The sequence below is a fragment of the Silurus meridionalis genome, chromosome 3, assembly GCF_014805685.1.
Source record: "Silurus meridionalis isolate SWU-2019-XX chromosome 3, ASM1480568v1, whole genome shotgun sequence".
Lineage (NCBI taxonomy): Eukaryota > Metazoa > Chordata > Actinopteri > Siluriformes > Siluridae > Silurus > Silurus meridionalis.
Window position 1 is genome coordinate 10,008,108 of NC_060886.1, and position 26,057 is coordinate 10,034,164.

The 26,057-nt window shown below is 39.4% G+C and overlaps 1 protein-coding gene across 4 annotated transcripts in view; it reads left to right on the forward strand.

Annotated features, from left to right (window-relative positions):
- The window catches only part of fhip1b (FHF complex subunit HOOK interacting protein 1B), a 28,225-nt gene extending 2,685 nt beyond the window's left edge, over positions 1–25,540 (forward strand). For 2 of the 4 annotated variants that reach the window (XM_046844782.1, XM_046844784.1), the window contains exons 2-14: positions 6,338–6,478; positions 13,716–14,177; positions 15,646–15,781; positions 16,049–16,311; positions 16,566–16,796; positions 17,472–17,717; positions 17,838–18,005; positions 18,178–18,257; positions 18,368–18,537; positions 20,820–22,154; positions 22,235–22,413; positions 24,425–24,587; positions 24,784–25,540. In XM_046844782.1, coding sequence (XP_046700738.1) covers positions 14,049–14,177; positions 15,646–15,781; positions 16,049–16,311; positions 16,566–16,796; positions 17,472–17,717; positions 17,838–18,005; positions 18,178–18,257; positions 18,368–18,537; positions 20,820–22,154; positions 22,235–22,413; positions 24,425–24,587; positions 24,784–25,097 — 3,414 coding nt within the window. In that variant the 5' untranslated portion in view covers positions 6,338–6,478; positions 13,716–14,048 and the 3' untranslated portion in view covers positions 25,098–25,540. Of the gene's footprint in view, positions 1–291; positions 401–6,333; positions 6,479–13,715; positions 14,178–15,645; positions 15,782–16,048; positions 16,312–16,565; positions 16,797–17,471; positions 17,718–17,837; positions 18,006–18,177; positions 18,258–18,367; positions 18,538–20,819; positions 22,155–22,234; positions 22,414–24,424; positions 24,588–24,783 lie in introns of all 4 variants that reach the window. The other 2 variants (XM_046844783.1, XM_046844781.1) reach the window with 2 other exon arrangements.
- The last annotated feature ends 517 nt before the right edge of the window (positions 25,541–26,057 follow it).

Sequence of the window (26,057 nt, forward strand, 5' to 3'; positions counted from 1 at the left end):
TTGGTTCTCTGACCGAGCCGCAGCGGTGAGAGCGCCGCATCCTAACCACCAGACCACCAGGGAACCATATCCTGCATAAATATCTTCTATATTTCTCACACAGTTCCTAAAATTTGAGGGACACAAAAACTGATTGAGGTTGTCCAAGTTCTCTGCCTTCATGATGCTACAGCTTTCAGCAATACTCTGAAATTTTGTTCATTTTTATTAATTTTTTTTATAACTTGTTTGCTGTGTATTTGTTATGAATGTTTCCTGCTTAAGGCGTATATTTTTACTGTTATCTTGCAGCCCCAAAATCCAGGGTTCAGTCCTGAGCTCAGAGTTCTGTTGATGTTCTCCCCAAACCTGAATTTTCTCAGGGTTCTCTGGCTTTCTTCCCTCTCCCCAAAAAATTCCAGTAAGTGGATTATTAAGATTAATGGCATCTCGGTGTGGATGTGTGTGTGCATGGCGCAATGAGATGGTTATTGAAAGGTGAGTGAGTGAAAGTGGACTTTAGTTGCCTTCTAACTTCACCAATCCCTGGCTTTCAGAGCAAAATAATAGAAACAATCACCAGACACCAAGCTGATCATATTGACCATGTTTGATAAGTATTTGGTCATTTGTTTTGTAGACACCTGTCCCACTAAGTTGATGCGAACGTGTAGAATGTTCAAAGGACTGATATTAGTTTATTTAAACTGTACACCTTCTGTACTATTGGTCCTTTAGTAGTTTGCTGACTTTGCCTTTTTAGAAAATATTTTGTTTCTAAACTAGTTACTCTTCCCTCTGATCAAGTCAGAACTTGAGCGTACTCAGTGAGTAAGCAACGATGAGTAAAGGGCGGGTTAGATGCCCTTTGCATTTGTTCGACTGTGCGTTACACGTTACTCTTCTCAAGCGTGCCCTGGGAGAACTTGATTAACTTGGAAACTCGGGTTAAAGGGCATGTCATGTTACACAAGCGTATGGCAAATTTATCTTGCACCTTCTCCCACATGACGAAGGAAGCTAGTGTTGAGAGCAGGGTTTATGATAAGTCATATTGAAGCTCTGCAGTTCATAATGGTTTCAATTCCTTATGAAGCATAATAGCCACATGCCAAAAAAAAAGCTTGTGCACAAACATTATGAACTTAAACCCAAAACCATACAACGAAGCACTGACTGTTCTCAATGGTTCTGTCATAAAAAACTTTACACACACGCACAAGAGGCCAAGAGGGTAGGAGTCATTTTTGTCTTTTTTTTTTTTATTTGTAATTGTGACTGGATTTTGATTACTTACTCACTTGTGGAATGCGACCTGAAATTACAACAATCGGCGTTTTTTTTTTTCTCTCTTTGTCTTTAATTGGAAATATCAGCAGTCTGATACGAGGTCTGGTTATCTGGATAATACCAGCAGAACAATGAGAAAACATATCGGATCCTGTAACACATGGCAAAGATTTGGATATGTTATATTTACAAATAAATAGTTGTTTTTTTATTATCATTTGAAATTTTAGAGCAATAATTTGTTGGAAAGAGCAAAAGAAGTTGATGTCCTGATATACAGACTTTACGTATAGATCAGAAGGACCTCGCTTACAGAAACTAGCCATAAAAAAACTCACCACTTCATTCATTTCCCATTTTTTTTACTCTGTTTTAATAATTACAGAGTCAGCGCTCGGGTATGGTGTGCACTGTCTTGTTGGAAAGCCCTCTTCCCTTGCAAAAGCAGGCCACTAGCAGAAAATAGCCGAAGGGGTGCATGACCTTTTATTGTTGCCTGTGACCTGTCCTGACTCAAAGCCTTTTATTTGTTACTTTGTGACCCAGTATCTTGCACTGGAGTATGACATTTGCAATTGTAGATTCTGCAGTGACCTGCTTTTATCATACACTGGCTAATGATTCATTATGACCTGAGAGCGGAAATGACTTTGTAAGAATTCTTCTGTGAATATTTTCTGCTCTGTAGCTTGTGTTTATAGTTAGTTTTCTCTCTCTCTCTCTCTCTCTCTCTCTCTCTCTCTCTCTCTCTCTCTCTCTCTCTCTCTCTCTCTATATATATATATATATATATATATATATATATATATATATATATATATATATATATATATATATATATATATATATATATATATATAATCTTCTTCTTTCGGCTGCCACAGGGGTCGCCACAGCAGAATCATTTGTCTCCATACCCCCTGTCCTCTACATCTGCCTCTTACAAACCAAGTACATGCATGTCTTCCCTCACCACATCCATAAACCTCTTCCTTGGCCTTCCTTTTTTCCTCTCTACTAGCAGCTCAATCCTCAGCATTTTCCTACCGATATACTCCATGTCTCTCACTTTGTCTTTAAAACGCCCCACATGCGCAGTCCCTCTAATAAACTCGTTTCTAAACCTATCCTTCCTCGTCACTCCCAACGAAAACCTCAACATCTTCAGCTCTGCTACCTCCAGCTCCGCCTGCAGTCTTTTACTCAATGACACTGTCTCTAAACCATACAACATCGCAGGTCTCACCACAGTCCTATAAACTTTACCTTTCACTCTTGCAGATACTCTTCTATCACAAATCACTCCTGTCATTCTTCTCCACCCACTACACCCTGCCTGCACTCTTTTCTTTACTTCTCTAACACACTCTCCATTACTTTGCATTGTTGACCCCAGGTACCTGAACTCCTCCACCTTTTCCACCTCTTCTCCCTGCAACCGCATCCTATCCCAATCCTCCCAATCCTATCCACTTCCTGCTTCACCATCTCCACATTATTCAACTCTTATTTTCCTTATTCATCAGATGCTCAAAATACTCCCCCCATCTTCTCAACACACTCTCATCACTAGTCAACACGTTTCTATCTACATCCTTTATTGCTCTAACTTGCAGTACATCCTTCCCAGCTCGGTCACTCTGCCTGGCAAATTCGGTACAAATCCTTTCATTATTTAATTCTTTCTTTTTCTTCCTTCACATGCATTTCTTTATATGCCTTTTCCTTAGCTTTTGCCACATCCCTCTTCACCTGCTGCTGCATTCTTTTGTACTCCTGCCTACTTTTCTCATCTCTGCCGATCCCAATTCTGTTTTACAAACCTCTTTCTCCTTATGCTTTCCTGCACTTCCTCATTCCACCACCACGTCTCTTTGACACATTACAGTCTCCAATCTCCTTCAGGTTGCATCTCCTACATAGAACATAGTCCACCTGTGTGCACCTTCCTCCACGCCTATACGTCACCCTATGAACCTCTTTCTTCTTAAAATAAGTGTTCACCACTGCCATTTCCATCCTTTTAGCAAAATCTACCACCATCTGCCCTTCCACATTCCTCTCCTTAAGGCCATACCTACCCATAACCTCCTCATCACCTCTGTTCCCTTCACCTACATGACCATTAAAGTCTGCCCCAATGACCAATCTTTCATTCCTAGATACACCTTCTACCACTTCACCTACCTCACTCCAGAGTTTTTCCTTCTCCTCCATCTCACAACCTACTTGTGGAGCATAAGCACTGATGACATTTATCATCACCCCTTTAACTTCCAGCTTCACGTTCATCACCCTATCAGAAACTCTCTTCACCTCCACTACACTCTTACTGTACTCTTCCTTTAGAATCACCCCTACACCATTTCTTTTTCCATCCACACCATGATAAAACAGTTTAAACCCACCTCCAATGTTCCTGGCCTTACTCCCTTTCCACTTGGTCCCCTGAACAGAGAACATATCTACCTTTTTATGCTCCAACATATTATCTACCTCTCTCCCTTTACCAGTCACAGTACTAATATTTAAAGTACCAACTCTAACCTCCACTCTCCTACACTTCTCCTTTCCCTGTTGTCTCTGTAGATGTTTTCCTATTCTCCTTCTCCTCCTTTGGCCAAAAAAGTAGCCTTATTGTCAGCTGTTGGCTAAGGATACCTGTGGCGGTCGTTGGTAACCCGGACCTCGACCGATCCGGTATGAAATTTTGGTTTGTGATCTGCATATTTGATTTGGCAAATGTTTTACGCTGGATGCCCTTCCTAACGCAACCCTCCCCATTTATCCGGGTTTGTGACCGCCACTAAGAGTGCACTGGCTTGTGCAACCCTAATGGCTGGATTATCTCACTCTCTTTCTATCTATATATAGTAGAATATGTGCAACACACTTAAATTGAGAAATGTGTGTTTATTTTTAAATCCATATACTAATTTAGCTACTGATTACCACAGTTTCCTATTTGATGAAACCTCTTCAGTTTTCGGCAAACAATATATCTGCGTATAAATTATACCAGTTGCTGAGTTCACTTCTGTGCAAGTGTGTTTATTCAGGCAGATCTTGTACTCTATTTTGGACACTCTGAATGTAAAGTCATAATGACACAAATGCCGTGGCTTTAAGGGTTTTCTCGGTCACTGTGCGAGCTACAAGATGAACCCAAACTCCTAAACAAAACAGATGGTACCAAACATTCCAGCATGTGCAGTATTTCTCGGTGTGCTTCTATGAGGAGTGGCAAAATCCTGGCTGTAAAACACTTAACTCAGCGCATGTCATCACATGATTGAGAATGCAGGCAGCAGTGAGAATGAAGTGAACTTTCCAAGAAGGCAACTCAAATAATCAGAAAAAAATCAAGGGAGATTAGTTATACAAGAGCTTAATTACAAGAATGTTTTTAGTATGGATTGATATCATCATTATTATTATTTATTATTATTATTATTTTTTTTTGGAAAATCTTTTTCTAGTATTTTATTGGGTAATTACACACAAAAAAACTTTCAGAAAGAAATGAGTACACAGAGAAAATGCGTCAAGTGTTCTATTGTTATAAAGGCTATATGTGGATTTATAGTAGAATGATTGTGTATTTTTATTCTGATTTTAGCTCAACATCTTCTCAGTGCAGCTTTTGTAGATTCAGCTAAAATTTAATTGCACTTGTACCATTAGTAACAGACACGCTCAGATATACTGCCTTTATCCTTCATTAAGGTTTTTTCCCCTACACTTGGAGTAAGGTTGTGTGTTAGTGTGTGTGTGTGTTTATTTTACATTTTTCTATTTGAAAAGGTCATGCAAATAAAGACGTTGTTGACTCTCTGTGGTTTTGCGGTTTTACGGTTCAATAAAGAAGACAGCAACTTAAAGTGTTGAGTGTCACACAGAGCAGATTCTGTTTCAGTGTAGTACAACAGTGTGTTTATTTAATCCGCCTGCATATCCTCACTGTCTGTACTCTGGCCTTGCCTTTATAATACAGCCTTTACTTTAGTGTACTGCTATAATGAACAGGTATGATTTTATTGTTAATAGTTTACATGGTTGGATAAATGAGTAGCCCAGGGGCAAAAAGAGTTCATGTCTGGGTTGTTTAGTTCATTTTATTTCATTTATTTATTTGTTTTCTTTATTTATTTGTGATGTACTTGCACAACAGCATTACCAAGGCAGTGAACTAGTATAAACCCTACTTCCTGTTGACGTTTACTAAATAGTCATTTTTATTTTGTCTGTATGTTTAACTTGACTCTGGCATTTTACTCTTTTTACATAACTAAAGCTTGTGCTTCTGAATGAATTCATGATTAATTACCTCCACAGACGACATGCATGTGAGATGAGCAGAAATTTGATTTTCACTATGTGAGCGTGGTTATAAGGGCTTTGGGTTTATTCAGCCATAAAAGCGTTAGTGAGGTCAGGTGGTGCTGTTGGGTGTGGAGGTCTCTGGTGCAGTTTATCTCAAAGATGAGGGATGAAGTCAGGGCTTTGTGCAGAATGTTCGAGTTCTTTCAATGCCAAACTTGCTTAAAAAAAAAAAAAAAAAAAGTTCAGCTTGTGTACAGGTTGGAAATATCAAGTGTGTATACTTCTGTGTCCACACATGATAATATTGGTACACCAGAATCCACCGAATGTTTTGGTTGCATCAGCCTGGAATTCCTTAACCAAGTATCTTTGATTTCTATGCCAGCAGGCATCTAATGTTACAGCAGATGTAATCCACAGAACACAAGTGACTTCAAATCTAAGCCATATGCTGACCTGAAATGTCAAATACAACATTGGATAGCATCATAGATTTCTGGGAAAAGCCAGAGAGCAACAAGTTTTTCCACCCAAACTTATGGCCAAAAATGTCTTTGCTGAGAACAATATTTAATTGAGTCCGGGACACTTGTTACAGGAAGGTCTTTAAAGAGGCACATAAGCTCAACAGGCTTCCCAATGGTGCAAACAAAAGCTGCTTCTTTTATATTAAGGTGAATGGAGTCTTGAATCAAAAACCTTGAATAGGAATGTGTAATTAGTCTGATTGTTCTTCTTCAGACAGATTGCGAACAAGACCCGTAAAAGCTGGGAAGAGTGTGCTGTGTGAAGCTCTGGCATAGAAGTAACAGTGGGATTTTCACAAGTCTCCTCCTCGTCACAGGAAACATGAAGCAGTAGTTTTCGAGGCTCCACTGTGCAACAGGTAAGAGTTGGACATCTAAAACATTTAACATGCTACATTTTCAGACTGCCCATTATCTTTATCTGCTTGTGTATTTCTGTGACCGCGCACTGTAAAGGAAACATGTAACGTACATCGTTTGTGAACGGTTGAATTCATGATGTCCTGGTTGTGCTGTATAAAAGGACTTGCTAAATTTCTGAGACCTATCAAAGTGATCTTCATTTAGTTCCAAGCTTTCCATCTTGGCTGTCTATCAAATCCTGACGTGTGCTTTGTGGAAATGTACAGTGTTATTGTCTGTTTGAATAAACTGATGCCATTAAAGAGAACAGATGTGTTTGCTGCCATTTATTACAGCAAACACATCTGATGAAAAATGAACAGAATCACATCATCAGGTTGGAAACATTAGGTTAAAAGCATAAATAACAGTGGAACACTTTTGTGATTCTTCTCCAATTCCTTCCCTATTAATATATTGTATATTAGGACATAAATTTAGCAAAAATATTTCATTTATGATCAGTTGAACACTGTTGAATGCTGCAACACTTCATTAAGACTGAAAAACATGATCTAAATGGTAGAGAGTGTTCTCTTCTGTACTCCTCGAAATGCTTGATGGCATATTGTATGATGCTAGTCTCAATGCTTGTTGTAAGTATTATTTCAAGTTTTGTGTATCGATTTGTTTGTTGTCAGCGTGATACAGGGCAATTCCCGGAGTAACCCCCTACTGCTTCCGAGTCGATTCTACACGCACGCATGTGCAAGCAAAATGAATTTATCATCAGTGTTTCAGTTCACAGAACAGCCGGAGGATATTATGATACGTTATATATTACAAAATACATTTAATGCGAGACAATCTGTGACAATCTGTGTCTCGATCTAACTAGTGATCTGTGTGATCAAGCAGACTGCTCATCGTGAAACAATGCTAATGTTACTGAAGTGAATACATTTTTATGCTAAATCAAGCCCAAACTTCCTTTTCTGCAAAAGCACCTTCCTCTTTATAATAGGCAGTAAAGCACAGCTTCAGTTTCGTGTACAGCTTTATCTCAGCACAGTTTTAGTTTTGTATATAGCTGCTAAATGTCTAAAAGGATCACATAATCCCTGTCAGAATTATCTGTGAAAATGAAGATCTAAGGCAATGCTTATCTTTAATTGTATTGATGGAGTTTTATACTTTAAATGTAATGGTGTACAGTATTTGCCCAGATCATTTTTTAAATTTTCCTAACGTTCATGAACATTCGGTCCCGCTACGGATTTCCGCGAATTTTAAGATTATCCGCAACTTGCTGTTAGCTAGGTTCCAAATGAGAAGCCGCAAAGAATGCCTGGTGCACAGCTGTCATCCCAACTGTATGTAGTGAGGCCAGGTTCTTTTACCTTGAACCCTGGCAAAACATGGTTTGTCAAAAGTCTGTATTGGGCAAGGTACATCCAAATGGGCTTTTTAGTGCTGTATTTTCTCCTCAATTTAGCCTAGGTCTCCCCTGTTATATATCAGCTACAAGTATATGAGGTGTTTCCTCTGAGACATATACCAACCAACCGAACCTTTGAACATCTAGAGAGGAGTTTTGATCTCTTCAACTTATAGCCATAGATGGGTGTGGCATTGTAGGAATTTAAACTTGGGATCTCCTTCTAACATCTGGGTGACTGCTTTATTGTCATGCCCCTTGTGTGATTCTAGCTTTTTGATAACAGTTTGCAGATGTTGCACATTTGAAGGTGAAGCTTTTATTTTGAGTAGTGTTGCAAAGGGGCAGAACATTTCTGGAATTTATTTCAAAACCTTCCACGGGAACTATGGAAATATTCCAAGTTGAAAACTTACCATGAATTTATTGGAATTGATTAGAAAAGTGGGGAAATCATTCACAAACATATACAGTGGTACCTTGACCCCTGTATACCTTCGTTCCGTGGACGAGCTCGTATCTCAATTTGCTCGCACATCAAATAAATTTTCCCCATTGAAAATACTTTGAAAAAATGGCATTAATCCGTTCCAACCCTCAAAATGACACCCCGTGTTTGTTTTATGTTACTAAATTAGGAAAATACATTTCTAAATAACAAATCTTGTATAAAAACATAATAGAAAGAGGTGGGGGGAGAGGCGATAAGCAGCGGAGGAGGGAAAACTCGATTTTTTGCTACTCTCTCTATCACTCCTGTACATTACGTATCCCTAAACTTTTAATGTTTTACCTTTTCTTCTTTGCTTATCTTAATTTTCGTCACAATCTTAGCTTTCTGGCTTCATTTCGCCATCTAGCAGCGGCATTTCGAGCTCGTAGCAACAGCAAAAAATCGACCGAGTGACCGCTCGTACCTCGGAAAACTCGTACATTAATGCACTTGTAGGTCAAGGTACCACTGTATATGAATATTTGTTTGGTCATAAGCTGACATGCATGCAAATTAATACAGATTTTAAAGAAATGACATTTTAAGCTTTGATTTAATTGTTAGTCATTTTGAATAGTAATAATTTTGTTGCACAATAGCTTACAAGCAGCACAAGGAAGTTTGAAACATACATTTGTGTAATATTTATGAAAATGTACATGAATACTCACTAAGATGAAATTAATTTTTTACATTATTTTTTTGCAGGATTCAAAAAAGGATCTGTTTTTATTTTATGGTATTATTTTACAGTGCATGTAGGGGGGTTTGGCTTCAGTGGCCCTGTAATAAGTGTGCTGTGTGCATGCGATTGATGAATATGCATTGTAGAAATGTAACTGAAATAATATTAAATCTGGTTGTTTTAACCAAGATTACTCTGCAAGATTTTTTTCAAATACATTTAAATTCCCTGCTATTGGCTAACCTGCAATTTCTTAAACTCCCATTTTATTCCTGTTTATTCTAATATATATCGCCTTTAATTTCCATGGAAAGTTTCTAGTCCTGAAAATTCCCCGAATTTTGCAACACCAACTGCAAGGATGCGTTATGATCCAGCAAGCATGTAATAAACGACACTGAGAAAAGGGTATCGGATCTCGCAAAGGTTTCTACATCTGTTCATCCACATCTGACAAATAAATGGCCCAAATATTTGGACCTTTTGCTTTTGGATTCGTACGTTTTACTTCAACCTATCCAAAGTACATTTGAGAAGAAACGTGTTTGGAAGGTAGAATAAATGGGCCTTTAGACCATGCACAAAACCACTAAGGAAGAAATTGTGCTTTGTAGACATGTGCTCATGTTTGCTGGTGTGTGCTAATACATTACCAATTCTCCTTTAAAAACCACTACTTGGTAAAGAAAAGTGGCTTGGCTGCAACCAGGTCATTTACGTTCCCAAAAAATGTGTTTGTTTAGTGCAGGTTTCTAATAAAAACCGTGGGGACTGGCTAAAGGTGCCTTAGAATTGGGTATTATGTACTGATTGTTTGCATATAACATTTGTACTGAGTGTCTCAGCAGGTGTATCAGCTTTCACGTTTTTCATTGCTGTATGCAGGGGATAAGTTCCAGCTGTACAATTGTCCTGTTTTGGCTTCTACATTAACAGGAAAAGGAAGCACATACCAGCAATCTCGCTCAGAACCACACTACTCAATGCTGCCATTGAATGTTTGAAATTGTCTGTCCATGGAGTTCAAATACATGGCATTTAGGATTGGAAAGTATTTACAGTGTAAATGACATTTTACAGTTTTTTATTTTGGGCTGATTTTAATATTTCTTACAAAATCGTGTCACTAAAATGCTAAACAAGGGACACACTATGAATTTATTGAGAATGCCGTGCAACATGAACAGGCTGCAAACATGAGTCAGCACTTTGACATTATTTTCTCAGTGAATAACAGCATTTATTTGGTCTGTAATTTGGTGGAAATTCCAAGCTCATGATGTCAACTGATGTGTTGTTGAGGTTGTATCGTTACTCATTTGTGAGCTTACTTTGCCAAATAATGATAACCAGCTAGTGGATAGCGCGTAGTGTTAGGCTGTAATTCATGTTTTTCTTGTTTTCGTGTATGCCATCCAATGTATTTTAGTTAGCTAGTAAATTAGATTACTACGTTCTGGAGCTGCACGTAGTTTAAAGGACAACACTGTGATTGCAGAGCAGTTCTCTCTCCTTTGACCTTAGCCTACAGAATCATCTACTTACATAATATGAGCTGTGTGCTGTTGATGATTTAACAAATGAGTCGAGGTGAGAGGTTTAGTTCTTTTATCTGTTTCTCAGTAAATGTCACAGGCATGTTGATTTGCCCATAGTTCTTCAGTGCTACTAGAACAGTAATAGATTAGATCTCCCCAAACTTGGGAATATTTGGATCTCATCCCAACCCATGTATTTCCATGTTAAACCATATGCCAGTGCATTGTTGTGTCTAATATTCAGGCTCTATTTTAAGTGCACCTGTGTTTGCTTTTACCTCCACAAGGTCAATCCACACAGTAAAAAAAAAAAAGAGCACACAAACATACACACACACACACACACACACACACACACATATACATACGTGTATATAGATAATTATCTGTCTGTCTGTCTGTATATGCTCCAGAATATCCTGTGGATGTTACTCCCAATGTCAAATATATTTACTTCTCTAACATTATAAATCCATAATCACGAAATCCTTGATTTTGAGGGGTGAGAATGGACATTGCTCAGGGCATCAGCTATTCCTGTTCAGTCAGTGATGTAGGATGATATCAGCTCAGCTGCCATTGCTCTAATGTGATTTGCGCACTTGCCAGCACATTTCAATGATGCAAAATCTTTCCGCAGCCTCACGTGAGCTCTCGTAGTACTCTTCACATAACCATGTAGTGTCCCGTCATACGGATTGGATTGCCGATATAACAGCAGTTTCAGTTGGATTGCTGTTACAACAGCTATTAATTTCAAATAGCATTGTGAAATTATGGGCGTTAAATTATAAGTTCTAATTGTGACCATCCTATAAAAGAATGCCATCATATAGTTTTGTATAAAGTACATTGTATTTTGTACAAATTTAAATTTTCAGACCCGGGTGGATTTTGCTCAGTCGGTGCACCTGCTAGAACTTTTCTTTTGCCTTTGCTTGCAGTTAGGTAAGGAATAATCTTCCCATTGTTACCTATAGCCAGATCAGATTAAATAAATTCAGTGCAGATTTCAACTTTCTGGGTTTTGTTTTCACGTAGTGACCTTACTACTCTGTAATTACACAGAGAAAACCGAAGTCTGCTGTCAGTCTGCTCTGCTTTCCAAGGAATAAGGAGTTTCTTTAGCATTTGCACACCTGGTGTTCAGTGTAAGAGATGTTCGAATGGAGTTTGAGTGCTCATTGGTACGTCCTTCCAGTTGTTAGATTCATAATTCAATTCACGACAATAAAATCTCTGAAAATGTTAGTCATTTCTTCCCAGAATTGTCTCTTCCCATGAGACAGTGTAGAGCTGCACATTCTGTACCTAGAATCATTTGTTTTTTTGCTCTGATGTCAGTGTTCACTGAATTGTCATGATTGACAGATCATGGATTGTCTTTGTGCTTTGAAACTCGGCACCGGCGTCTCGTGCAGTTCCAGCTTTCCTGCCTTGTGGCTCGCTTGGCATTTTGCCCTCCTTTTGGGGTGAGTGAGTTCCTTTTTGGGAAACAAGCCATCTTGTCATGTGATGTTCCAGGAAGTGTTCTGGATTGGGGTGGACTTTATTATATGCTGTTTGTTATGGATTTTTTCAAGGTTGTCCTCTATTTATAAGACTATTTTGTAAGATTAATGCAGATATGCTGCTAAAATAAAGTCTCGCCTAAATTCAGGTCTCTCATGCTTGTCGTTTTGTGTGTCAGTCTTTTCTTTGTGGTGCTACAAAGCAGGCATGACTTGAATTATATAAAATTAATGAAAGAAATTTGATGTCTTAAACACACCAGTGCTTTAAACCTGAATATTCTAATGACATACCAGCAGCCAGAATTCCTCTGTTTAAACTTTTCCATGGACTCCACCCTGCCATTACAAAAAAAAATCCCACACGACACGACGGCTTTCTTACATAAAGGAATTTAAGCTTCACATTAAACCTCTTCAAGAAGATTCATTTGAGTCAGCAGATGGTCAAAGAGGAAGAAATTTCACTGCAATGGGTTTTCGAAAAAATGAAGGCAGTGAAAGGCAGATTTTGTGTCAGTAAGTCACATTAAGGCCATGGTTAAATTTAGTGTTCATGTTATTTAAGTTCCTGTTATATCTTAAATCACATATTTGTGTACTATTCCAGAGAGTTTTTGAGTCATAACACTAGCTGCGTTCTTTAACAGTCTGAACACATCTCTTGTTGCTCTCCACTATGTGCTGTTTTGTGTTTTGAGTTCTAGATAATCTAGGATTTGGCGATTAGAAAATTTGATAATTTTGACCATAAGGTCTGGGTTTTCTAAAAAGAAGTTTTCAAAAGACACAGTTATAAATCTCTGAGGTTTTTGCTCTGTAATAGCTCTTTTTTAAATCTTCTGGAGTTACACAGCGAGTGTGAACAGTGCACACACATTTATAATGTGATTGTCAACCAAACTCGTCTGTTTCATTCTACATTATTCCGTATTGTAGGGTTTTTTTATTTTTGGTAACAACAAAACAGAGTGGCATGTCGGTGCAAGGAACACTCCTTTAGATTTTAGTAAATTAGGATAAACATACACTGTATGGAGACTGTGATTTTTACAGCTATATGTAGTTCTTCCTTAAACTGGTACCACAAAGCTGGAGGCACACAGTTGTGTTGGATGTCTTTGGATGCTGTTGCAATACATTTTCCTTCCACTTGAACTACAAGATTTAAACATGTTCCAGCATGAGACTGCTCCTGTATGCAAATCAGGCTCCATGAGGAAATGGTATAAATGGGTTGGTGTGGAAAATCTTGATTGACTATAGAGCACAAACCTCAACACTGATTAACACTTTTGGGGTTGAAAGCTGACCGCACCCCAGGCCTCCTAGCTCTACATCCAAACCTGACTTTACTAAAACCATTGTGGCTGAATAATCACAGATTTCCTTGCTTGGCCAAAGCAATAATTTAAGAGAGTCAATGTGTAAAAGGCAGGGGTGTTTTGGATGCTGTAAATTTGGGCTAATTGCATATGAGTATGTTGTGAGCAGTTGTGTGTTATTCATCTTCTGTTTTGTATTTACTGTTTGTTGCATTACAGGTGTGCAGCACACATCACTGACTCACTCTACTTCTCTCCCTCCAGGTATGGAGTGGTGTCGGCTACAGACTGGATGACATTGCTGACCTGTCTCAGTCCCACATTTTGACTGCCCTGTTACCGTGACAACCTTTGCTGAGGACACCAGCAGGGGACCTTTTTCTGCGCTCACCCTCCCATTCTCTCTTGTGCACCTGTACACACTCTGTCTTTGGCTGTTTCGTATTGCGTTGTTCCCTTCCTTCCCCTCTTTCCCCTCTCCTCTCTCTTCTTTTCCCATCCTTTTCTTTTCCCTCTCCCTTTCTCTCCTCTCATCTTTCCCTCTGTCCTGGAAGAGTCCCACTTCAAGGAATATTCACCTTAGGCACGGAAGCGAAGATGAGCTGGCTAAGCCGTATAACTCCCAGGGGTCCGGATGGGCGGAACAGTCGAAGCGTTGCCCCATCTAGCCCGTGCACTGCTGACCCCGAGACATGTCTGATGGTGTTTGAGAACCATTGGAGACAGGTGATACATGCGCACACACAACTCCAGCTTCGAGTACATACTACACAATATGTGGCCAATTAAGAGCAAAGAAAAGATTCTCTGTATCATGTACATGTTTGAATGTAAAAGACAGACTAAGGACTGGGCTGAATTGTCTGTATATGCATTGCTCTTCACTAATATTGGCATTCTTAGTAAAAGGCTGTAAAAAATGGTCTTTATTGTTTAACCATTTAAAAACAAAAATTCAAATTCATTGGGAATTATAGAAGACGACTGCACTATTATTTGGGCAAAGGGAGGTAAAACTGTTTCCACTTGTTTGCTATCCATAAGAGTTGATTTTTCACAGCTCTCATGGACATTCCACATATGTTTGATATCCATGTGAGTAATTTTTTGTAGCCCTTTTTGCTGATATTAGCAAAGGTGTCAGTTTTCGTGAAGGGTTCAGTACTTGGTGTATAAAGGACAGTCCCTGATAGGTGGTCCTGGCCATGGTCTTATTTACATTTTTATCTAGCCACCCAAACATTTCGCATAAATGTGATTTTTCTCAAATAAGATGTCTCATTGCATCAGTATATTTTTCTTACTAAAGCTATTTTAAAATCTCTATATATGCAGACGTCAGGTTTAAGACTAAACTCTATTGTATGCCTTGCATTTCAGTTCATAGATTAAGTCAAACTGTTTGAGGAGGTAAAAGCCATTTGAGGAGGTAATAGGCACACACTGCTGACATCAGGTGGCAATAATTATATAGAAATGTTCCAGGAACAACAGAAGTATGTTAATCCAGGAACATATCCTGTCCATGCAAGCGTGGCAGTGCCAGACATTTTATCTGTGCGTGGTTCATGTAAGACTGGACAAAAATGTAGAGAATCTGGGATTCTGTGAGAACTGGACCTGGAAACACCATCCTCTATTAACTTGTGTTACTATGCTAATGTATAAAAGTTTGTTAAAAGGCTGTTAAAAACTCTGTAATATACATCGAAAATCTTATACTTTTCTATACAAACTTTTATATAGAAATGCAGAATTGTCGCTGTGTGTCATGGATGTTATCTTAAGCTTTTGGTGAAAAGATGTTTGAAGAGAAGAGAAGAGAATAGAAGAGGATAGATGGATGGATGGATAGATGGATTTAGACGATGATTCAGGTCAAAGAACAACAGAAAGTTCCCAAAATGTACAACTAAAACATAAAGAAAACACTGTACAGTGCATTTAATTTTTATGAAGTAATTCAAAATATATTTTTATGATTTTTTTTTTATTATTTGTATTTTGAGGTAATATGGCAATGAACACAAAAAATTGCACTTTAATAAAGAAAAAGTAGTTCTTATTTGATATTCGGTAGAATACTCGATTACTAAAACAATCGATAGCTGCAGCCCTAATTTAAAGTCTTTTATTGCATTCCTCTGCTTGAAGCATTAAACAATCTTTTTCTCATCCTCTGTCCCACATCCAGGTGTCATGGGTATTGGAGCAGAGAGAATCTGTGGCTGGGGGAGCTGATGATTTGACAGCAGTGAGAAATCACACTGATCAAATGCTGTGTCTTCTGGCAGAGGAAAGACCAGCAGGGGGCGACAGTGATCCACCAGGTTCAAAATAACCCATTAACTTGTCAAACAGTTGTAGACCACAGAGATAATGTGAAGTATTTTATAGTGTGTACTCAGCTAGGAGTAGGTGCCAAAGAACAGTTTACATTATTGGAAATGACTCAAAATAGATGGTTGGTTTTTTTTTTTTTTTCAGGTTTTCCTAACTTTACTTTTTAAACACAGGAAATATTACAAAAATAATAGTGTCAGCGGGAACTTATATTCAAGCACAATAACAGGGTTGCCATTTTTACTACATCTTAGCTTTGGGCCCTATTCTCAAACTGGTGGTGTCAGAGAACATCCTGGAGCGTCTGGTACAGTGGCATGTGCGTCGTGGTTTGGACCCGGACAGCCAAACAGCTCTGCTGAAACTGTTTGAAATGTTAATTGGCCAATCCCCTCAGCCCTTGCTCCAGAACAGTGCCGTACTTCAGCCACTGCTCATCCTGCTGGGGGCCTGTGTAGACCCTCAGTTCGGTTGTCCTCCTAACCTGGAGGGCAGCCTCGTTCTACTGCTCAACCAGGTGTGTACATGTGGGATTACATTTGTTTAAACCTGAAACTGAAATTGTATTTATATATATGCGCACATGCTTATTAAATGGCTGCATTAATGTGCTGGTGTTTCTAATAAAGATCTAGAGCATTACTTAGAATGCGAATCGTTCTGATGTCAGGTTTCTGGTTAAGGTTCTAGCCGGAGTGTAGCTCAGTTTCTCCACTGTTTAATCTATTTTTTAATTGCTTTTAATAAATTGTTGTGCATGTGTGTCTTTAGGTCTGTGTGTCCATGGCAAGGCAGCCTGCTGTGCTTGAGCTGTTGTTCAGGTGTGGTACAATACAGCAGGGTCCCACAAACCTGCTGATCTTTTCTCTGTTGGTACCGTTTATCCATCGAGATGGAGCTCTGGGACAACAAGCTCGTGATGCCTTGCTTTTGGTCATGGCTACCTCGGCCAGCAACCACGCCGTGGCCCGCTACATCACTGAAAACTCCTACTTCTGTCCGGTAGGTGTGTGTGTCTGGTGAAAAAAATAAGATTGTGGAGGAAGATGGTGTCATGAATATCTGTTAATAAAGCTTGTTCATGGCCAAATTTTGTGTAGCGAGCTGAGAAAACCAGTCATGTGATGACATTTTTCTTGTATATTTTTGAACCTTTTGCATTGGCAAGTCCACTTATTAAGTTTTTGTTCTGAAGACATTTGGGACATTTATGATCAAAGAAAATAATTGAGATTGATTGCTTTGATTTAGGTTTAAAATGGCTAGATTTTCTCTTAAAGTCTCCTCTCAAGGCTTCATAATGTTTTATCCTTTTTTAAAAAAAATGTGGTTTTCTAAGGTGAAATCCATATAGTGGATATTCAGAAAAAAATTTAAAACAGAATTGGCTTTGCTCTTCCTTTCTGAAGAACTGCACATTACACTATTCTTTGTTTTCATTCATAACCTACAGACCAACAGGCTACTCAGAAACAGTCATCTCATGTTTTTCATTTTATTTATTAATTTTTTTTAGGCCAAACATTTGTAAACTGTTAAATATGATTATCGAAGTCTTCATTAGAATGATCTGAACACGATTTATGCTGACCCACACAAACACTACTACCAGCTTCTTCTCATTACTGCACACCTGTCTCTGTCTCTGAAAGTTTCATCTATAACCCCATGCTCTAGGTACTAGCGACTGGCCTGAGCGCACTCTATTCTTCCCTGCCACGGAAGATTGAAGTGCGTGGTGATGACTGGCATGCTTTGCGGAGGGAGGACTGGATAGGCGTGTCTTCTCTGGTCCTCTTCATGAACAGTCTAGAATTTTGTAACGCTGTGGTACAGGTGGCACACCCCCTCGTCCGCTGCCAGCTAATTGACTACCTCCACAATGGCTTCCTGGTACCAGTCATGGGTCCTGCCCTGCACAAGGTGAAAGTTCTCAGTGCTGGACACCACACTGAATATCTAATGCACTTAGTATGCTGTCCTCATGTTTGATGATGTGCTTTTATTGGTGTTAATTAACTTTGTTATCCCTCTTCTATCCAGTCATCTGTGGATGAAATGATAGCAAGTACAGCATATCTGGACCTCTTTCTGCGCAGTGTCACAGAGAAGTCGCTCCTCAAGGCCTTCCTTCGCTTTATACTGCTACATCGTCATGACAATGACACAATCCTCGACACACTGCTCACACGCATAAGCAGCAACTCACGGGTAGGTCTTGGCTCCTTCGAAGGTTGGCTGATTTGTGTGGTTTTCTTTTCCACTGGTAGAGGAACTCTGTATCTGTTTCTTGTATAGCTTTCCAGTAGGTTTTGGAACCAGCAAATGCCTTCAAATAGGGTGGCAGTGTGTAGTAACTTTCTTTGCTTCTCTCACGCTGTAGCTGTGCATGGTCTCTCTCAGTCTCTTCAAGACTTTACTCTCCCTCAACTGTGAAGACCTCATGCTCCAGCTCGTTCTCAGGTGTGTGTCTGTGCCACACGTATGCAATTACCTTCGTTCCTCTTAGATCCTGATTATGTTTTCAGCACAGCGTACTCATCAGTTTGCTGTTTTTTGTTGTTGTTGTTTAGGTATTTGCTGCCTTGCACACACGTGATGCTGAGTCAGCGGCGTGCAGTTAGAGAGACCGACCTCTACGGCAAATCAGCCGATAAGTTCCTGTCTCTCATCCCAGAATGCTGCCGAATCACCACAGCAGCCTGTAATGAGAAAGATGAGGAACCTGCCTTCTGGGGCAAGGGTAAAAAATATATATATATATATATATATATATATATATTCTGTACATTATATTCACGATATACACTAGAGGTCGACCACTAAGTTTTTCTCTGGCCGATGCCGATATTTAGAAATGAGGGCAGCCAATGGTCGATATGCGATCGAGCTCGATCGGCTTTAGTTTATTTTTTTAAGTGTGTTCCGTATCAACTGTTTTCTGTCTGTTTGTGCAAGAGGAATTGCTAAAGAGCTCATCGGCAAGGAAGAGGATTTCAATTGGTTATTCACTAAACACTAAACTAAACAGTACTGACAAAAGCAAACAATTACTAAGTAAAGAGGTAACAAAACAACACTTGTCATTCTTGATGTCTTAGTAGACATGTTAAAAAACTAAAAAAACACGAGTTTGTTAGTAATGGTCGCGGCAGGTGTAAACGCTGGTAACGCTCGTTTTATATATTCACAGTTCTAGCTCTTCAATAGCTCAATACACTCTACTGCCACCTGCTGATATAGGAGTGTTATATTCTCTCACGCAAGCACAGAACATACACGCATGATTTGGTGTGGCGGATTGCTTCTTGTTGCCATTTTTATATGTCTCTTTTATTTGACCATGTTCTATGCCCATTAGGTACTTTTGAAATACCTGGTTTGAACACTTGGTGGTGTTTGTGTTTAAGTGTTAAAACTACTGCTTAATTTTAGATGCCTGCATTAATGTTAGCAAACTATTCACTTCAAATTCAATTAAGTTATATTTGTATAGCTTAGTTAACAATAGACATTGTCCCAAAGCAGCTTTGCAGAAATAAATAGGTTATACAATTTAAAAATTATATGTTGGTGCCAAAGTTTGTCCTTTTTGTCTAGACATTAGTGACGATGTAAAACTGAAAAATAGAAAGAATATGCAGAGAGTTTCGAGCATGTTGGCAAAATGAATATTTCTTTCATTGAGTTCAGACGGATGTGTCCGTCTTGTTTGTCACAATGCAGTCACTGCAGTGAAGGAGTATATTGTTGAATGGAACAATATGAAATCTTATTCTTTCACATTATGTGCTGGTGCTGAACAAGCTACAATATAATAAACTAAAGGCTAGACATGAGGGCAGTTCAACTTTATCCCAGAGTGGAAAACCCTTTGTGGAAGTCATCTCTGTGTTGTGCTCAGAAAAGAATCAAGACCTGAACAATATTAGTCTCGCAAGAAACAGACACCTGGCGCATTAAAGATTTGTCAGCTGAAAGCAACTAGTATCTGGCATGTGCATTGTTTTCTGTATTGTGTGTATTGGGAGAACTGAAACGACAGATACAGCTCAGCTTTTAAAGGTAAATTGTTGTCAAATGGCACTAAACAAGAGTCGGATGAGATCCAAGACAATGGCTTTGGATCTGCACCAGACTTACAATTAACTTGTCCACAGTTTTTCAGTCCCAGACGAATCATCTGTGTTGCTATTGGAATTATTAATTAGTGAGTAAAAGCTGCTAAATGCTACATAATGCTCATAAATATTCAGCAGAAAGTGCTTAAAAACCCATTTATTGACCGGTTAAGTTGAAAGAAATAGCAGTGCTAATAAGTTATTTGCTGTAATTTCCTACTTTTTGTGTGAAATTGTGTGACACATGAATGCATATTATATTCTCCACTCGGCATTCAACAACAGTTGTTTCAAAACAGATGTTTCTTTTTTTTTTTACCAAGCATTCAAGAGGTTGTTGAGGCATATTTGTGGGAAAATTGTTCAAGCTCTTAATGTCCTATCAGAAAATATCATTTATTTGTCATCAGCCACAACATTGTGAGTGTAATTGGTCTGGATTCTTCTTTTTCTTATCACAGGCACTGCTGAAAACATGAACCAGCTGCCCATTTCAGCACCTTTTTTGTGCATTTCTAATCAACAGGCATAATAATTCAGCTTGTCTTCACATCAGCTTTAGCTGTGCATGTGGGGGGGTTATAGAACTGCGTCTGGTGGTTATTATGAATGCCACTTTAGACTCACAAAAAGCGTTAAAGGGACTTCGTACTCCTGATTCTGAACACATTAACTGCAGCAAAAACAGTTTTTAATATTAAGGGATATACATTACTTTACTTTGTAGTTTTAACATGATGAAAATGTATTATAAAATCCCTGAATTTACTAGCATACGTTTTTATTGAAATCTTCTCTGGGATCATTTGTTTGTGACCATTGACTGTAAAATAAATTGTACAGTTATCTGGTAATCATTATAATGTCTTATAGGCAAACTTTTCATTCTGTATTTTTATTGTAGTGTTGGGTAGCCCCACATCAGAGTCTCCCATTCACACCAAGCCCAGCACTCCATCCCGCTTGGCTCTCTTCATTCGCCAGCAAAACCCAGGCAACCAGTCCTCCACTGCTGCTTCAGACAACACTCCCTCATCTCCTCGGGGCAGCGTTCCCACACCTTCTCCCAATAGCCCCATGCATCAGCCTCCAGATTCTTCAGATGCTGAGTCCGGCTACCTGGAGTACCTCAGAGATGCACGGCGGGGCATTGAGCTCTGCTCATGGGCTTGTCGAAATTGGTCGGCTCCTTACGACGGAGAAAACCCTCCCCCCAACTCGGCACCACCTCCACCACAGCCTCCGACATCCAACCCATCCCTCAATATGGTGCCTGAGCACTTCTCCATGCAGCAAAGTGGGCATAAAGACATGCAGCAAAGGGCAGCCATAGTGGCAGCTGCACGTGCAGAATGGAGCAGCTCAGACCGAAACAGTGGCGAGTGGGATGTAACAATCTCTAAGAACTGCATCAGCCTCACACCTCGCAGCAAGAAACGCAGCCTATTGCCCAGTTCTGTCCCTTTGCAGTCGTCATCATCATCAGCAGTTCCCACATTAGGCCCAGGAGAAGCTGCAGGTCACCAAACGCACACACTGCCACATCGGGGACTCTATAACGGCACTGGAAAGGCAGATGAATGTGTAGATATTTCTGATGGAGGGATGGAAGTGAAGAAGGTAAAGAGAGATGCAGATGGTCGTGGACAAGTCGAAGAATTAGGTGTAAATGGAAGGGTGGCTATTGCATCTAAAGAATCCAGTCTTCCTATGCAGGGAGAGCATAGTTCGGTGACAAAATCATCTCAGGTGCAATCTACTGCGCTTCCACAACCACAGACAAGCCCAGATAACTTGCGGTCCTCAGCCCAGGAGCGCAACTCCAGTGAACGACAAAGATCTACTCCAGCCTTGAGCTCAGTAGAGCCTTGTTTAACCACAAGCTGTAGCAGCCCGGGGCTGGAGTCGGTTGAGAGCCTGATCGATGAGCTGCTAGAACAAGCACCATCTGAGACACTGTCCGAAGACTACAACGGCCAGGGCATCAGCATTGAAACGTTCAACCAGGAGCTGAGAGAACTTGAAGAGCGGGTAAAGGGGAGGAGAGTCCAGAAACGAAGCACTGATGAGTTCATTCAGGATCCTTTATCTAATCCCTCTGATTCAAACCAGATAGACAAGGACTGTCCCTCATTGGAGACAGAGCAAGGACCTGAAGAATCAAAGCCTGAAAGCTCCACCCCAGCCATGTTTAGTCCAGCACGACCCCTTGGTCAGCCTCAAGCACAACCATACATAGGTAACTTTTGTAGAGTTTTGTGTATAGATATGTGTCAACATATATTGGCAACAATTACACAAATCTTCCAATTTTTTCAGGTCCCTTTTTGACAGTGCTCTTTTCAAAGCTGGAGAACATGATGCAAAATTCTTTATACGTGAACATTCTGCTGACAGGCATCGTGTTTCAGTTGGCCTGTTACCCTCAGCCTCTCCTCCGCTCCTTCCTTCTTAACACAAATATGGTGTTCCAGCCTAGTGTCAAGTCTCTCATACAGGTATGGCTTTCCTGGACAAAAGAGATCACATACGTGTATATATAATTAGTATTTCGTCTCAACGAACAATACTGTAGAAATTAAACTTGGATATATTTTGGACAATGTGCAGCTTGTATAGCAGTATAGATTTTAAATTTCTTATTTTTTTATGACTGTCTAAAATGTAAACATGAAAAATAGAATTTAAGGATAAAATAAAGTAAGTATAAACGTACAAGTATATTAAAAGTATAGTTTAAATAGAAAGTATGAAAATAAGGATAAGTATAATATAATATACATATAAACACTAGAAATATGAGTGTGTGTGTGTGTATATGTGTGTGTGTGTGTGTGTGTGTGTATGTATATATGTATGTGTATATATAATTATACACAAATTGCACAGAAAGGGATGGCTGTGTATGACAGATATTGACAGAAGTACAGATTAAAGTAATCAAGTGTGGTTTGTCTTTAGTGCAGTATAAGCTGACATAAAGTGACATTGTGCTGGGACAGTCCTGAGTTCAAGTGACATATAAAATAGTGCAAAAATAATTGTGCAGCGAGGGAAAAGAGACGGAGAGAGGTCCAGGTACTAGTTGCTGGGTGTCCCCTGGTTTAGATACCAAATGGCCTGTGGAAAGAAGCTCCTCATTTTGTGTATGCTTTGAAGGAGCGGAAGCTTTTACCTGAACGTAACGGAGAAAAGAGTCCAGTGTAAAGATGGCTGAGGTCCTTCTCAGTCTTCTTGGCCCTGGTCCTGTAGGTTAGGGAGCTGACTGCACCAGCGTCTGGAGGGGTTGCCTGTCCTGCATGGTGCTCTTCCCGAACTAAGTGATGCTATACGTCAGGACGCTCTCAATAGTGCAGGTGTAAAAAGATATTATCAACTGAGAGGGTAGTTTAAAGTCTCTTAGGTGTCCCAGATGGTGCTCAATGGGGTTCAGGTCTTGAGGCCACTTCATTACCTGTACCTTCGGTTTCCTCAGCAAAGCATTTGTCATCTCGGTGGTTTTTTTTTTTTTTTTTTGGGGGGTGTTATTATGTTGGAAAACTGCTGTTCGGCCCAGTTTTTAAAGGGAGGGCATCATGTTCTGCTTCAGAATGTCATACTACATTTTGGAATCTATGTTTCCTCTTTAATGATGCAGCCCCAGAGCATGATTCTACCACCACCATGCTTGACTGTAGGCAGGACACTATTTTCTTGGTACTGCTCACCAGGGCATCGCCACACATGCTGGACACCCTCTGAGCCAAACAAGTTTATCTTGGTCTCATCAGACCACAGAACATGGTTCCAGTAAATCTTGCTCTTGTACAGGTTGTCTTTAGCAAACTGTTTGAGGGATTCATAAGGGCTTCCTTCTGGGATGACCAACCATGCCAACCGACTTGTTGCAATGTGTGGCGTATGGCCTAAGCACTGACAAGCCGACCTTTCGCTTCTGCAACCTCTAAAGCAATGCGTGAAGACTCAACTTCTTTAATTAACCCTTGTGAGGTCGGTTCCGAGTGGGTCATAGAAAAGCTTTATATGACCCTGGCCACTGTGCTGTAACTTAGTTTTGGGGTTTTGCAGATCTTATTATTGCCTAGACCATCTTTGTGGATAACAATTCAAATTCTCAAATGTACTGAATTGTACTCAAAGCTCCAAATCTTAACTGCTCTAATACAAGATAGACAAATTTGTATGGTCCTGTGAAGCGGACAAAACCATTAACATGATGAATAGTTCATGTGGTTTTGTATAGTTAAATGACATACAGCTGTTATCGTTCAGGGTGTACTCATGTTTGTTGCCAGCTATTTTATATGCATGTGGAGTAAATCTATACTGCTATACAAGCTGCACATTGACTAGACTAAAATATATCCAAGTTTCATTTCTATAGTATTTTTAATATATATGTGTGTATATAGTGTATATGTAAGTACATAAAACTCTCAACGCTAATATTCTCCAATGTGGGTTGTAGACAATTTCTTCTTTCATTTTTCACTCTTTTTTTTTTTTCAGGTGCTTGGGACTGTAAAGAATCGTATTGAAGCATTTGCTGCACTGCATGAGGACTTCACAGCTTTGCTGAGGAAGGCCCGGCGCTTCCTTGTCACACGAGGCAAACTAGACTGGACAGATTCACCCACGGGAGTACCCCCTCTCCGCCGATCAGACTCAATGGGTTAGTGAGAAAACAAGAAACGTTTTAAAAAATGTGTTTATTCATAACACAGTATTAAAGGTGAAATTTTATTTCCAAATGAGAAGACAAATTTAATCATAACTCACTGCTCAGATTAATTATGCCTCTCTTGATTTAAAGGTTTTGTTTTTTCCTGATTGTTTCCTAATATTTTCCTTGCTTCTCTCTTTTATAGTAAAGAGTCGGAAGCCATCACTGGGTGAGCTAATCCTGAGGCATACCAACAGTCCAACGCGAGCACGTCACGCAGCTCAGGCGGCTCTAGCACACGTGAGGGACGGTAGCCATTCTCTGCACAGTGCTCTGTTCCGCGGTGTGGTGGTAGGAACTGGGGCTTCCACTCTGGAGAAACAGGCCGAGGCGTTGCGGGTAAAGAACACGGTTTACTGTGCTGTCATCTTCTCTGAGTTTCTAAAGGAACTGGCAGCTTTGGCACAGGAGCATGCAGTGGCCATGCCCTTCCCACCCAGCCAGGGCGCTGAGGAATGACAGACACTTTGCCCAATCTTCCTACGGTTTTTAAAAGGAATAAGAAAACAAGCGCATCAGGGTTAGGGTTAGGTGTAATTACATGTTTATAATAATTTTTTTAAAAACTGTACAGGATATGTAAGAGCTTCATTGTTAAAGCTTCAGACCGTTGTCCATAAGAATCTTGTATATATTCTATATAAAATGTGTATAATGTTTTTACACAGTATGCTCAGAGCAACTTGTATGCTTTAACATTGCTGTACACAGGCACTCCCGAAAACAAAACCTTAGTGTTATTTCTTTACATATCTTTCTTTTTTTTCTCCTTTTATTTTTTTTAATGTAAGAGGCATGCTGCTGTAATCTTTTTACATTATTAGGTCTGTGCCGAGTAATTATTTACAAGGGAATCTACTTGGGGAAAAAATTAAAACAGAACTCTTGTGCTTTTATTGTAACTTGTGTAGATTTTTATATATATATATATATATATATATATATATATATATATATATATATATATATATATATATATATATATAATATGAGAAAGCGATTTTCATAATGTGGCTTGATTGTCAATAAGCATAACAATGCCCTTGACAGCTGGCCTAAACTATTACTCTGTACAACCCCATTTTATCCAAAGGAAGTAAGGAAAATGTCAACATGCCGGTGAACTCACGCAGCACCTACCCTTTAAGAAATATGTTTGTTTTGTTTTTTTAAAACAGGATTTGTGTGAATAAGGTAAAATATGTCTCAACCCATTTTTTCTTGGTCCTATAATCTACAATTTCATAACTAATAAGGAGAACTGGTTCTCTTGACTCTTATCCAATGTCCTACTCACTGAAAGTTTGGGTGTATTTGTTATATATGGAGATGTTGTTTGGTAAAAACATCTATCTAATCTATCTAATCTATCTAATCTATCTATCTATCTATCTATCTATCTATCTATCTATCTATCTA